Source organism: Schistocerca serialis, chromosome 7 (assembly GCF_023864345.2).
Source record: "Schistocerca serialis cubense isolate TAMUIC-IGC-003099 chromosome 7, iqSchSeri2.2, whole genome shotgun sequence".
NCBI classification, from domain to species: Eukaryota; Metazoa; Arthropoda; class Insecta; order Orthoptera; family Acrididae; genus Schistocerca; species Schistocerca serialis.
The window spans coordinates 89,225,281-89,241,669 of record NC_064644.1 but is presented as its reverse complement, the minus strand read 5'-3'; the positions used below and the strand labels follow the sequence as shown (position 1 = coordinate 89,241,669).

Here is a 16,389-nt window from a genome sequence, read left to right as displayed (position 1 = left end):
TTTTTTTTTTTAGATGAGATAATAAAGCTTGAAGACCATTTAAAAACAGGTAGAAATTTCCTGAAGCTGCTCTGTATAGGGTTACTTTATAATGGACCTATTACGAAATTGTATCTCTGTTGCACATGCTTCTAAGTGCTACTCTAAGAAAAATTTATTAATGTCAAGATTCTTAAATTTAAAACTGTGGCAACTCCTCCTTTCTCCATATTTTGTCTACAGAAGTAAGAGGCTAACTTCAATTCTGTAAGGTTTAACATGTCTACTATACCAGTGGTCACATGATGTTCAGAGAGGTAGTTTATATCAACTAGGTTCAATGACTCTAATCCATCAATGCACATAAGTAGTTCATTAATTTTACTTCTAAGCCCTCGAATATTTTGATGCACTAAAGATAGCTGGCATTTCACATTTACTGCGATGAAATTGGGTGGAAAAAAAATTATGCTGATTCCTGTAAATTTTTAACCAACAGATATGTTTACTGATCCAATGTGGCAGGATTATGCTGTTAGATTTCTTTCTGAAACTGAAGGTTTGTTTCAATCTTTATTTCTCTCAGAACTTGACTTCATTCTGTCCTACCTATCTGATATCCCTTGTTGAGAACACTCATCATTTCATGGGAATAAAGAGCTACCTGTGTTGCAGAAGAATGTTTTCTGAATCCGTGTTGGTTATGTATCTGTCATTTTCTGCAAGGTGATTCATGTTATAGTACAGTATATGCTCCAAAATCCAACTGCAAATTTAGTTCAGTGATATGGGTCTGTAATTCAATGAGTTACTCCTATTTTCTTTCTTGAATATTGGTGTGACCTGTGCTGCTTTCCAGTCTTTAGGAACAGACCTTCCGTCAAGTGAGAGGTTGTATATGATTTCTAAGAAAGGTGCTATTGTATCTGCATACTCGAAAAGGAACATGACTGGTATACCACCTGGACCAGAAGACTTGCCTTTAAGTGATTTGAGTTGTTACGCAACACCTTAAATTATCTACTTTTGTCACTCATGCCAACAGCTGTTCTGGTTTTGAATTCTGGAATATATAAATGTCATAGGAAAGTTGTTGTAGAATGTAAACGCTTAAGGATGAAAGAAGACCAGTAATACTGTAAAGCAGAAGTGTTGAGTTGTTGATATGCACACAGTGATCTGCAAATCTCCTATCAGCCCCTCCCCTCCCTCCTGGTCCAGCAGGAGTTTAATTTGGTTAGAACATTGACTTCATAAAAAAAGTACCCCTGTCTCTACTAACGACATCAATTTTTCAGGTATATTCAGATTTTGTGTGGTGTTCATATATTTAAAAATGTTTCATGTACTAGATGGGCTGTTCCAAGATGTTGCTGGTCATTCCTGAAGATCATTTTGCTGATATCAACCTTTGGCAGGCGAATTCAAGACAACAGCAACCAACTACCCTTCTACATCTGATCTACAGTGCTTGGTGATTGACCATGAAGTCTTCTCGTTCGCTCGGCAAAGAACTCGTTACTGCTATTACGCTCATATTCCCAAAAGGAAAGGAAACTATGCAACTGATATACTATGCTGTCCATTATATAATGTTGATTTGGAACACAAACATTCTACAGTTGTAAAACATGAACGATGTTTGACAGTCATACTAGAACTAAAAAATGCACTGACTGTGCATAAGTACCAGACTTTTCTGCGATATTTATTGGCATTGCTGCCAGTTTCACAAATGTCATCTTTTTCATAAACTTGGATAATTACTCGTTATTCAGATAATTTCATATCATTTAATGCACTGCTGTTGTGATGATCATGTAAAGAGTACAAATAATTCAGATGATATAAAGGAAGTGTATTTTATGGAATTCACTGTCTGACAGATTCATATTTCAGTGTGATTGTAATGTCTGTATATTTTACGCTGTCCTTCACTGTTCATTGACAGATTAATCTGTATTTCACTGTATAATTGTAATGTCTTTGTGCAAATAAACCTTATATAATCTGAATGTATATGTTGAGCATTCATTGTATTACGATGTAAAATCCTTTATCATTGTGATGCAATCTCTAGAGAAAGACTCGTTGCTTACATAACTGAAGACTCGTGTAATTTTGGTGGGTTTGCATTCAGATGAAACTTAGTGATTCATAAATTATCAATGCCTGAAAAGAAATGCTTCAGTAAACTTTCATTGATATTAGACCAAAGTTTTCTGGATATGGTACAGCATCATAAGAAGGCTGCTGCAACCATGGCCAACACGTTGGTTATTCTCCAGCAGCAGTAGTTTTATACATTATGACGCCATACCATACCCAGAAAGCTTTTATGTTGACTGGCTGGCCACGGAAGCCCAAGCACTTTCATTGATTTTCTTTACAAAGAATGTAGTGAACAGCTGTTGTACCACAGTTGTTGGAATCTGAATGTCGTTCTTAATTTTATGTTAATAAATAACACACTACTGTAAGAAGCACTTCCAGGACACTCATTTTACTCATTCACTAATTATTTAGCTATATAGAATTTCTTGAAGCTTTTTACTTCTCTGAATTTTTGTCTGTCCCCTTGTTTTTCGTCACTTGGTTATGTAAAACTACCATGTGCCTTACACTGCTCTGTTCTTTATATACAGATCATTTCTTGATCTGAGATGCCTCAAAATTGAATGAAATATGAGTGTGAATGTGCAAAGCATTTTGGTGCTTTGATCCACTTCTCTGGACAGATTATCATTTGTCATCAAAACCATATGAGAATTTGTTTTTAGTTTTATAATACTGAAGATATCAGCTAGTGAGACTGGATCGAGCAAGTGTCCCTGGTGATAACTTTGTGTCTGATCAATGGAGTAGGGGGCTGTTGCAGTGATGGTTATTGAATGCTTCACATATTTGTTTATGGCTAGAGATGACACTATCTACATTAATATTATAGAGTAAGATTTGCATTTTTTCTTAAGTGTCATTGTTAACTCGCCACATGGCTACATTCATTGCTAAAGTAGAATATGAATAGCCAGTTGCAGTTTCTTGGCTTCACAGTGTTTACTCTGCATAATGACAATAACAACAAAGCTGTTCATAGCACACAGGGACACTAGCAGCACATTTGTGATAAGTCGACTCTTGGTCTGTGGTCCACATTTTCGATTTTACAACATTGTAATGTATTCACTCTCCAAATTGGTACTAATCCAAATCAGTCCTGGTATCCGTTTCTGAACTTAGCTGTAAAACAGGTAAAGAATATCAAAAGTATAGAAATGAATATAATAGAGGGAAATATTCCACGTGGGAGCCAGCGCTTTTGTTTGAAAAGTATAGAAATGTGTTAGACATCTATTAGTGTGTGTATGTGTGTGTGTTGGATCATAATAGGTTTACACCTTTTTGATACGTTTAGTGCAATAACAAATCAGTAACACATGAGGGAAAAGTTACTGTAAAATTTACACATCTCACAACAGAAGTAGGTAAATTTTCAGCATTAACATACCAGTACAATCCCAAGGCTGCTGAAATGCCCAAACACGGCTTTAAATACAAACATTTGGTTCCTGCAAGTAAATCTACATTCAGTGTGTCATGTCAGTTGTCTGTAGGGATGGCACTGTATTTAACTATATGAAGTATTTTAAGCCAATAGCTTTTCCCTTATTTTACATTTTTGTCTTAGACAGGATGCAATAAAATTAGCTTGAGTACCGAAATTTCACACATCTACTCTGAAATATATACTACAGTGGTGCACTCATGAGTACATGATGTTTGAGATGTTGAGATTGTGAATCCATACCTGGTACTGCAGAATAGCAACTCTTTCCATGTGGATGACAATACATAGAAGACAAATACCTCCTGGTGGTTTTGTAAAGGTGCAGCAGCCCTACATCTTAATCTTTCACATATATCATTTTAACTACATTTTCAATCCATGTAATTCCCTTGAGGTTAGTTGGAGAATGATTAACTTTTCTCTCAATTTATAGTACCCATTCCATCCAAGATTTGTGTGACATTCATCATAGCCAGTCTACTGCCACTACATCCATTGCAGGTCAACATTTGATGCTCAACACTTCACACGACATGCAAATATTAAATTGGTAGAAAGAACTGTCCTACAACTTAAACATTAACTGGGCTCACTCATGTGAGTGTGGGATTCTCAAAGGCAATTCACTTTCAATGGTGCTACATAACATATGTGACTGATGCAAAACTATTTTTTTAACCACTTGTCAGCAACAAGGTACAGTACTACCTACCCTGCCTTATAAATGTTAAGAGGACTGTTCCATGACAAACCATGCGATTACCAGTTCTGTTAAAAAATACATTTACTTCAAAGCTTCATTCTTGTTTTGAGAAGTGCTGGAACTGAACAAATGTTACCTCACCTAAATTTTCATCTTCTAGTTACCCTTGAAAACTATTTTATTTAAAGCGTTGGAAAGGCATATAGTAACAACTATGAAGAACTATGTTTCTTGAGCCAATACATTTCAATAGCTGTTATTCAACTATTTAATTGTTAAGGTCCCCAGGCTGACGTTTTTATTGCTGTCTCCTATTACTCGAAAACCCTAAATGTTGCTTTCCTATGGAAAATAGACATGCGAATACAGATTCAGGAGATAAATAGAAGTCTCATGGCAGTTACAAGAAGTATGTTTTAACAATATTTTCTAATAGAATGATGGAAATGGAGTACCAGAATGACAAAATTATAACAGAGTGACTTACATTCCTTGACTCTTATGAGATTGCACATAATTCAGTATATGTTGGCTGTGCTGCAATTTGAGATAGATTGCCTACGCCATTAAAATATAGCCTTCATATTAACAACTTCCTTTGTAGTTTACTGCAAAAGAATCCCCCAAAATTACATTTTTAAAATCTAGTTAGTAAAATATTTAAGGCATGTATCTTCTATATCATTTTGTTTCCCATTAATTCCTCTCCATAACAATTTTTCTGGAAATAGGTGTGCTGAATTATTGTGTTATGAGACCAATGTAATACACTATTACAAAAATTATGTTTATGTATGAAATAGAGTAAAATTGTTGTATAATGGTTCGAGATCTTTATCATCAAAGTGATAAAATAAAGCCAGACTCGTGGAACTGCCCTAGATTCAAAAGTGATGCCCAGGCATTGTGTGCACACAGTACCCATCTAGGAAACAAGACAAAAAATGTGCAGGAACAGTTGCTAAACATCTTCATTTAGCTGAACAGCAATTGTCAATCTGAATATTGTTTTGGATACAACTATACTATACTTGGCATGGTAATGTTTGTGACATGCCATTGCCTTCCTCCAACATCTGAACAGACAAGAGGCCTTACAGTTTACAATGGACTGGGGACTGAACCTGAGACCTTTGGAATTTTAATCTGGCCAAAATACTTTTCTACTTCACAGTATCAATCCTCAAGAGTCAACTGTCAACCAAAAAACAAATTTACAGTAAATATAAAGCTTCACTTCAGTCGTCAAGTGCCGAAAGTTTGTCATTTGGCAGGTGTGGTATCTAGAGTTTGGTTTGGTACAAGTTGCAGTCTGATCAGTTACACTCCTTATATGGTCCAAACAAGTTGCACACTACTTTTGAGAAAATGTTTAACTGATTGTCAAACCAGGAAAACAAATGCAAATAGGCATTTAACACTGATTTGTAAAATATACTGATTATAAGCATAAAATGAGGTCACTGAGTGGTGGTAAATGACAGGAATTAAAAAAGCTGAGTTTCATTTTTTTAACACTTTAATTGTTCCAATATTATAAATAAGCATACAAAGGGTATTGGAACAACTGCCATGGACTTAGGGACCCATCCTGGCATTCGCCTGACACTATTTGGGGAAACCATGGAAGACCCAGATCAGGATGGCAGAGGAGGGTGGGATGTTACAATATACAATTAAAATTTATAATATACTCAAATGCACAGTTCCCAATTACAATTTAACTACAAACACAAAGACAAGCCACAATTACACTGAAACTATAATCACCAAATGCACAGTTCAAAATTACAGTTTATAATCACTACTCCTCCGTTGCTCTTCACAGACGCGACATCTGATGCCCTCAGCTTCAACCTGTAAAAACAATGAGCCAACACCCTATCATTTGCATGACAAGATGTTGAGCTCATAAGGACTTTAGTAAGGAAACAGGACAAAGCATGCAATTTGAAGAAATGATTAACACAATACGGAATATGTGGTTCGTAAAATCATTTATAATAAACTCAAACAACTACTGCATCAACTAATTTTGGTGTGAGTAAATTTAAATCCATAACAGTGTAATTAGTCATATAAGTTAGTTTATGGGTGACATGTCCTAGGTACTTAATAATAAACATATGGAAAGATGACCAAACTGTGAGTCCCAGGCACTCTTCCTAACATTGTAGCTAATGATCACAGAGAAAATGTTGGGGAGGCAAACGAGAGACTGTATCCGATTGGCAGGACACTGAAGATTTAACAGCACCACAAAAGAGGTTGCTTACAGTACACTTGTCCATCCTCTGCCACAGAACTGCTTCACAGTATGGGATTCTTATGACTGAAGACCCCAAAAAGGTTTAAAGGCAGCTCATTTTGTATTACAAAATAGAGAGGTGTGTCATATGCAAGTTTGCGTGGCAACAATTAAAGGTACTTTGTGGTATGAGGATGTCATGAAATGACAGCTTTCTCCTGTAAATGTGAAAATATGTGCAACAACACAGAAATGAAAACAATAAATCTGAACACACACAAATTGACTGAAGTTAATTTTTCCCCACTTGCTTCGAGTGGAACTAGCTGCCAGGCACTTGTTTGGGATTTGCATATTAGTCATGGAGCTGTAAATCAGTCTCATGGATTATCTGGATGGGAAGATAATGAACTTTAAATTACCTCGCATTTGCACCTAATTCTGCTGTACTATATTTAGAAATCTCTGATCAGTAACCACTGAATCCCACAGAACAACCTCTGAAAATAAAAGCTAATTTACATCGAAAACTTAATGATGGTCAAATAGGTGAAAGTTCAAGTAACTCTGAAGATATTTCAATAAATTAATTAGAAAAATATCAAATTTATACACAAAATAGAACAGAATGAATGCAAAGTTAATTTTACAAGGGTTAAAACAACTGTGCTTCACTATGAATGACCTATAAATTAATGCCTAGCAGTTAATTGTAATATAACAAAACTATGAAGAAACTGCGTGACTAAAATTTCTTAGGGCCAATAACATGCAAAGCATTAAAACAAATGACAAAAAAAAATGAGTAAATGAATTTTTTTTTTTTTTTTTTTTTTGAGTTAAACAGGACAAATGAAAACAGCCTAAGAAATTTATCTCCAGATATGTGGGAACAAATGAACAAGCAATATCTTAGCAGTTAATTATAAATGAAAGTAGCTCTCCCCCCACCCCCTGTAAGGTTTCAGATTTAGGATTCCAAACGCAGAAGCATTGATCAGTGTGAGCTGTTCTGAAGGGAAGACACGATGAGAAAATACTGGAGGAAAAATAGAGCAATGAAAGAATGACTTGCCACACAGTCCCGAACTGACCGAAGTATCTATTTGGGGACAGACATTTTAAAAAAAAATCAGATTTTGGTTTATTTGTAGAATACAAGGGAAATGCAATCAGTCTACAAAGAAGATTGCTTATAAATCACTTTTGCCACCATCCCTAGACTATTGCTTGAGAGTGAGAGACTCATAACCAAACAAAGAGGTATATTGAATATACAGACTGAACAAATAGTCACATGGTGGATTCATGAAAGTGTCACAGATGCTTTAAATGAACTGGTAGACTAACAGTCACAGTGTCCCAAGAAAGCCTACTCACAAAGATTTAAGAAACAGCTTTAAATGACTGTACTAGTCTTCTACACATAACTCCTGTAGGGATCGAGACTAGATTAGACCAAATACAGCTCACACAGAGGCACTTCTACATGAACATAATGGGAAAATCTAATAAATGGCACACACCCTCTGCCATGCATTTTATCAGCAATAGAGCAAGTGGTAAATACCTATCAAATTCCAACACTTATCACTAACAAACCACTACTTAAAGTTTAGGTATCTAGCAGAGAGTTCAAGATATAATTAGCAATATTTGTGATACATAAATTATAAAAATTGAAAGGGCACAATATAAAGAAAAGATTTAAAAATGAAATTTTGTAAGAGAACTCATCCGAGCCTCAAAATACTTCCTGAGGAGCATATTATGCTCCAACGTTGCATTCAGCAAAGAACGATTAACTTCCATCCATTCACGTTTCAGTTCCAAGCTTTCCCGTTTCAACTGGAGCCTCTCTTTCTCCCTCTCGTCTCTCTTTTTCTGTCTTTCCCGCTCCATCTCAAGCCTCTCCTGTAAATAATTGCTCCTCTCTTCTTGGAAATCTCTTACTGTGCGACTCTTCAGTTTAAGCTTCTTGTGAGGAGGGGTGGATGTACTTGCAGAGTCCTTAAATATTAACATGCACAAAAATTGCTTACATGCTCATGCATAAGTATGGCATAGAGAAGTATTACATCATAGTAATGTTAGCACTTACCCAGCGATGAAAATAATTTAGTACAGGAAAGAAGACACTAAAAAATACAGAGTAAAATCAGATTTGCTTGGATAGAGAGAATGAACAGTCAAATAGCAATGCTTTTAGGCACAAATTTTGTTACTGAAAAAAATTTTCGTATAACTAATAAACCAGTTTAATGTAAATACCTCCAGAAGGAATAGGGGTAGATTAGAGATGTCTGCAATACTTAAAAAGGGTAACACACATATTAAGGAATGAAAACTACAGTGCCTCTAACCAATTAAATTATTGCCATTAATAGTGTACAAATCAAACTGTGGTCATATTTGCTTGAAATTTGAATGAAATTAACAACAAATGCATTGAAAACGAAAAACGTTCACACAAACATCCAGTATACTCCCACAATATTCACTGAGAGACCTGACAAACTGCATAACTTCGGACCGCGATGTTGCAAATATGAATCAAACCATTTTATATTTACAGATATTTGTAAAACAAAATTGATACCTCCAGTTACCTTGGAGGATGAACTGAAAAATTACTTACGCACATAAACCATAAATTGAAGGATACAAAAAATAGGAAGGTCATATACAACAAAAATCTATGAAACTGCAATGCTCACACCCACGTGGACTCTTAGCATTTAGTAATTAACAGCTAGTACAGTACGAATGAAACTATCAGATATCATGTGCTTGGAAAATACTCCATGCAAAGCACTTCAAGATACTTTAGTAGCTTTGTTATGAAAGTCATAAAATGCAGTCTCAGCAAGCAGTAGGCATATTTCGCTCAAAGAATTAAACTTTCCAGAGTCAGAGTGAGAATTAGGAAAAAACTAACCTTCGTCGAGTATCCCGATGGACCTGGAACAGCCTGGTCGCTGCCTCCGCCACAACGTCTAAAGAAAATAAAGCACTGCGTTAATGTACATCAAAAATCGTTATAAACCAAGTCTCTTGAAGAAATTCACGTGATGACTGCACGAAGTATCGAATGTAACTTACTTGCACCATCAAGCAAAATCTCCGGGTAAATGTTGGTCTTTTTTTCGAAGATTTCGTCCATTTCCTTCATATACACGAAATCTTTCCGACCTAGATCGTAGTCTGAAAATAACAAATATATAATAGAGTTTCTATATTCTCACCCATAATTAACATACACTTTTTACAACTAATTAACAAATAATCTTACTTTGCATCACCTCGCCCCCAGAAAAAACATTACTGTTGCTGCTGCACATGGTCAACGGTAACAACTGAAATCAGCTACGAGCTACGTCTCACGTGAGTCCAACCAGAAATGAGGGATGCTCAACTACCGGACCTACCGATAGATGGCTCTAGCGCGTGCCGGCCAAAGATTATATCATTGAGTGTCCGCCATATCTGAATTTGGCGAAAAACGAAGCGTCAAAACACGGATGAAAATGTTTTTCGTTCTGCGCCCTGATAAGTCTTTTATATTGGATGTTCTAGATATCTACACTTCAACATAATGAAGTGTTTCTAATCTAGTGAGAAAAAACAGTGACAGTTCTGCTATGAAATTCCTAAATTCGAGTGTGTTTTGGAAGTTTGACATGCTGACCTATAAATTGTTTACTATTAATTTTATGAGTGCTTTACTTATTTGCCCGTTTTAAAATACTATTTAAGATTCAATGGAGCTCAACAAATTACCTTGGTTGCCAAAGCTTTTAACTACAGGTATCATTCGGAAAATCAAGTGTGGAAAACAGTGAAGACGTGTCTTGAAAAAAAGTTGACATCGTTTGCTTAGGGGTATCTTTACTGACAACAGAAATTACAACTGAACTATTAAAGTATTACGTAGTTATAAACGGAAAAACTTATTTTTCTTTATCTGAAGTGATGCATTACCGATCTGCATATATGCTGACACTGTAATTGCAACATTCACTTACGAATTTGGCTCTCTTTGATCAGAAATTTAAATGCCATAATTTTATTAACGCCTGTACATGACACAGTGTATTTTAACTGAGTGATAAGGTAGAAGCACCAGTTTTTGACATTGCTTCAGTCTTCGATACGAGACAAGAAATACATTTAAATGAGACAGACACAAAGGCCAACGTTAAGGCTCCTCTTAAATGCATAACTCGTATCATTTGATAGTTAAGTGTAGTAATAATATTATATTGGACTGATCCATGATGATGTAGGAAGTGAAGGAACTTGTTGAAAATAACATCGGTCACAGCTGTTAATTTTAAGGTTGGGGTGCCTTAAAACTGTAATTTTCCAGTCTGACACCCAAATAATGGCTGGTACCATGGTTTTATTTTAAAATTGAATTCAAAACATGTCAGTGAGCAAAATTAATTAGACTATGAATTACAACCATGGAATGTTATTTCTGTGAATCTTGGTTCCAGTCTTTGACATGGTGTCGATCGCTGGAATGACTGGTTGTCATGATATGGCCCAAGCAAAAAACAAACCTGAAAGCGAAAGCTGTAGAAGCTGGCCAGACAGGCACCCCAATGGCTGCTACAATCTGTGTTAGACAAGGGTGACATTATATTGCAAATTTAGTGTAAAAAGTTCCATATTGTCTGAATTTGTCCTATACTGACAGGACATTCTAGTCCAGTCGATTTTCTTATCTGCAAAAGTACACTAGACAATACCAGTGGTACAAAGGCGGTGCCAAATTACAAACTATCCAGTAACAACGGAAGTATTGCTGGACAATGTACAGTAAATAACATGTAATAACCTGAGACATTCAGAATTGGTTTGAAGAAATAGAACAGCATTTGGAAAGAGAGTAACATTTTGAAAATAACAAATGACACAAGTAGAGTTTTCAGTTCTTATGAAAGCTCGCTTACTTTTTCTTTTTTTTCTTCTTCCTCTCTCTTCTCCATTCTCAAGGGAAAAATGTGATAAAATAAAAGTGCAAGAAAGTTGTGTACAATGTTGGAAATGATGAAAAAGAAAATCACACTATGCTTTTAACAGCATATGCTGCTGTAAAGCTTGCTCCTCCTAAGAACATGATTTTCTCCAATATATCTCTCTCTCTCTCTCTCTCTCTCTCTCTCTCTCTCTCTCTCTCTCTCTCTCCCTCTCTCCCCCCCCCCCCCCCCCCCATCCTCCATGTGAAGAGTATTCCTGTAATTATAGCTAATAGCATACCCAAGAACATGAGGGTGTCACAGTGGAGATTTGTTTTCTGATACAGACGTCTGATACAACTATTCCACAGCAAAACTTACTTTCAACAGGTGTGGTAGCAGTGCATTCCCATAGGATAACAGAATATTATGTCCTCCAGGAATCACATTGGGTACACCACTTACAGCATAAATGTACAGCAACTACAATGTTTTGTGAGCAAGTAATACCAGTCAGTATCTTTAATTTTAACATAAGTCCTGACTCCCTTAATTACCTGCTTATACATGTGCTTGTACTACAGGTTATTGGTAAAGCAAATACTTATTGAATAGGTCTTCACACTTTTAATACTTAGCAGAAATTCTGAAGAAAGTAAATTCTTTTATTACTGCATCACCTCTATGGTGAATTAAGAGCTACTGACTGGTTTCGTTGAACATTTAATAGAAGCCTTTATTTTACCTGCTATTGATAAAGAGCCATTCCAAGTTTGGTACATTACAATCTCTCGCATTTTTCATGAGGTTTGTTATTCTGTACACTAATATTTCTTCTTCTAAATGGTAAATATTGCATTCAGACATTGTCGGTATTAAAGGTAATTCATGAAATAAATTATATTTAAACCAGAAAATTAAAGGTTCCACATGATACATGAAAAGTACCTTGTTACACACATGTATGTACAGATTCCAAAATGTCTGTGAATTTGAGCTACAAACTTTTTTAAATAGACATATGAAGCTCACAATACTTTGGGTCTGCAATAAGTCAAATGTAAAATACTTTAGTTCCCTATGGGAAACTTTGTTCTTTACGTGACACGTGCAACTGCTTTCACTCTTAATGGAAAACCAAATGGTTTATGTTAAAGTTAACTTGCAAAAAGTGTAACCATTGTTACATAATTTCTGTGAAGTAAGATTCCTTAATGTTAATTCCTTCCTTTGTCATTGTAACTTGATAATTTCAGTTCCATATGGGACATATGACCTAAAAAAAAAAATGAAATGCTTTTATTACTATGACCAAACAAAATCTTTTTAACATGTAGTACACAGTTCAAATCAGCAAAAAGTGTAACTGTATAATTAAGGTAAATGTTGATGAAAATTAGGCATGTAACATGAATACTGAAATTTCCTAATCCGCAACTTGTGGTCGTGTGGCAGCGTTCTCGCTTCCCGCGCCCGGGTTCGGTTCCCGGCGGGGTCAGGGATTTTCTCTGCCTCGTGATGACTGGGTGTTGTGTGATGTCCTTAGGCTGGTTAGGTTTAAGTAGTTCTAAGTTCTAGGGGACTAAAGACCATAGATGTTAAGTCCCATAGTGCTCAGAGCCATTTGAACCATTTTTTGAAATTTCCTAGATTTCCAAGTGTAACTGTAATCACTGTATTCAGTACTTTGTAGTGCTAGAAAGATAATTCTATATGATTATTTGCATTATCTTCCCCTCCCCCCTCCCTCAACACAGGAAAATATAATAGAAAGACCTCCTAGCAAAATAAAGACAAAATTAAGAAAATTAGGTTTTGCCTGAATCAGGCCCCCTTATTCTAGAATGGTTCTAAAGTAATAAGAATGCTTACGATCAATTGGAACATTGTGTTCATTCTAAGAAGTATTAAAACAAGAATTAAGAGAGTAACAATTTTATTGCTCTTATGTTGCAGAGTATCCACAAACATTACTGTTTGAAACATAGGGCCACTGCATACTCCATTAGATCACACCCATTCTGTGATTAAACTGCTTTCTTAAAGTGAAAAATTCAAGTTAACATAGTTATTGAGGGAAATATTTTCTCACACTGAAAGCTATCTGTCAAATAAGTCTCAGAACTTTTTTTTTCATTAATTTCACACAAATCACCTGTTTTTAATGCAAGTGCATATTTTGTAACACCTAACATCTTAAAATAAGCTTATATAATAAATAATTATAATTTTGTTACAATATCTACACAGGATGTAAAGAGTTAAAATTGAAGTTCATTATACAACAACAAATCTATGGACAAAATAGTTTTAAAAAATCTGTCAAAATGTCACACCCATCTGCATGAAATGTCCCAATACATAATCTTTTCCAATTTGAGCACTATACATGATTAAACAATATGAGTTTATTTAACTTCTGCCTTATACGTGATTTGTTGTTTAAAATTTTCTCGGCGGGCTTTTTTTTCCATATGTTTTTAAGCATGTGCAGGAGTACAGGGATGCAATCTTACAAACAAGTTGAGTCTGATGTAAATCCTCAATCCCAATTTCATAATGGTAATCATGACCAAGAGCAGGGGCAGGAAATGGGTAATCTACGAATTTAATTTTAACACAATGCAAAATCTTGGCCTGTATATATTTCTGTCGCATATCCCCAGCAATCACAAACATCTGAAACAGTTTCTGAGTATTCTACAACAGAGTACACGCAGTCACTTGTTTTAAACAGTTTTCCCCAGTTAACAAAATTCACAAATGCATTTTTATTGGCCATATTGGGAAAAGCATAGAGATAAATACATTCTAAGGCAGATTTAACATTTCTTGCATGGAGCAGCAATGGAACACCAATGATTTTTAAGCTTTTGATATAATTTTCAGTGTCTGAAAATACCAAGCCAATAAGATCTGTTGTCAAGTCTCAAGGGGCTCTTATACCCTTTACCTAATGGATTTCTTGAGTTCAGAATATCAAAAATCCTATCAATATAATACAAAAATTCTACTGTTGCTTCACTTCCTTTAAAATTTGGATCACAAACCCTCCTCAAAAACTCTATACTATCTGCCACACTAGAACTCAAAGTCTGTGCAGCTAATGAAACATTCATTTTTCTATTTACACTACTTATATGTTGTCCTGATAGTTTGTTCGCAAATGTCATACCTTCTTCTTGTTGTACCTTGTTCAATTGCTCAATGAAATGCCATCTAATAATGCCCGTTGGAGACTCAATAGCAGATACTTCTGCTAGAGCATTTCTGGCAAACTTAGTCATATGGCACATGTCCAAGATACACTAAACATTGTATTTTTCCACAGCATGAGGAAAGTAGCTTTTAAAATCACCCTTGTAAAAATTTAAAGTACAGCCAAGTGAACGTAAAGTGCTTATATTTACCTTACAGCCATCACATGTAACACACCAAACCCTAATGCCAGAACTATGCAGCCTCTCTAAAGCAGATTTTATCAGAGTGGCCTGATTATTTGCCTGTACACCGTTGATAAAGAAATATGCAATCAGGCATTTAAATTTGCCTTTAATAGAGACAAGCATGAAAACCAGAGCCTCAGATGGCTCTATTACTTCTTTTACTGAGGCACTTCACCACCAAAGTCTAAAAAACCTGTGTACTGCTTAGTTCCTTGGTCCCAAACTACTTTCTTCCTAATTGCCACACTGTCTACAATTAGACATGAATCGCTGAACTGGTCCCTTACAATGTACTTGAAAACATCTTTTAAGAAGCCAGGTTCACAGTCTACACTTGCCACCCATTTTGAAATCAATGGGGCAGAGGCATTAATTTTTTCAGGTATTCATATGCTGCTGGTGAATAAAAGCACACAGTCATCGCAAACATTTTCACATTTGTTGTGTATCTATCACCCTTTGATGAGAGAGAGTTGTACACTAAATTGCACACTAATTCCACTTGTGTTCCATTCTGATGATTGAGGAAGTTATGTAACTTCTCAGGAAGATGCCCCTTCTCCTTCAATGAACTTATGATGTCATCCACAGAAAACACTTTCTTCTTCGAATTTTTTCACGGACACACTTCAGTTTACGTTTTAATTCGTGCACAATGTCTGAGAAAAAAAAATGCAAGTTTCGGTCGCCTTGTCTTCCATTTATACTTTCGACTGTATACCACAATCAAATACTGAAGAACCAACTGCACTCTAAATAAGGAAATAATTTCGTTATATACGATTGAAATAACTCAAGGTTTGATGAAAAAATATTATAAGAAAACGTTGGGGGTGTGAAAACATCCTTATACTAACATTTTCGACACAATTCGCAGCTTCTGCATTGGATAAGTGGGGCATGCTTTCCACGGAAGAATTCTCATTGACAACATTCTCCACGCAATCAGTAGCGTCTGCAATGGGCAAATCGAGCACAGATTCCATGACAGAACGCTAAAAACAAAAATATGAAACTGTATTACAACATTGCTTACACCTTTGTTGCGTACGAAATAAATTCACAAAAGTAAAAAGCGCACACACAGCAAGGAAAGTAATTAGCTACCTCAAATGGAGAATCATCGTTGTCACTCAAAATCCTAACAACATGTCGTCGTTGCTGTTTATTTGGTGCATCAAATGTGTCGGAAAGTCAAAAACTATGGCACTGCTTCGGGTTTGAAACGTTTCTCCCACGTTCCAGGGCTCACTACGTAATCATCTTGTCGGAAACGGCTTCCGCAAAGAAAACTGCAAGACGTAGGATTAAAATCTTTCCGCTTCACGGAAGTAATCCATGTCTTTAGTAGCTCTGGGTGCTTTAGAGGAAACCTGTTCAAAAACATCGAATTAGCAAACGCACTAAGTCTGTATTTTTATCGTATTGTGTCGGTAGTCGTATTACCTGTGAAATGGTAAGTCACTCTCCTTACTCCATCG

General features: G+C 35.8%; 1 protein-coding gene across 1 annotated transcript; it reads right to left on the bottom strand.

The window, feature by feature from the left end:
* Positions 1–5,751: 5,751 nt before the first annotated feature.
* On the bottom strand, positions 5,752–9,904 carry LOC126412475 (uncharacterized). Its single transcript, XM_050082089.1, has 5 exons — positions 9,791–9,904; positions 9,601–9,702; positions 9,437–9,494; positions 8,600–8,636; positions 5,752–8,508 (listed from the first exon to the last, which is right to left on the bottom strand). The coding sequence occupies exons 1-5, from the start codon at positions 9,837–9,839 to the stop codon at positions 8,206–8,208; spliced, it is 549 nt and encodes a 182-aa protein (XP_049938046.1). The 5' UTR covers positions 9,840–9,904; the 3' UTR covers positions 5,752–8,205.
* Positions 9,905–16,389: the final 6,485 nt, after the last annotated feature.

Excerpts from the sequence above, each read along its gene's own strand:
- LOC126412475 (XM_050082089.1), bottom strand. The coding sequence starts at position 9,839 with ATGTGCAGCAGCAACAGTAATGTTTTTTCTGGGGGCGAGGTGATGCAA. Across the intron at positions 9,703-9,790 it reads TGGGGGCGAGGTGATGCAAA|ACTACGATCTAGGTCGGAAA; the intron begins GTAAGATTATTT and ends TGTTATTTTCAG. Across the intron at positions 8,637-9,436 it reads CATCGGGATACTCGACGAAG|TGTCTTCTTTCCTGTACTAA; the intron begins GTTAGTTTTTTC and ends TGTATTTTTTAG.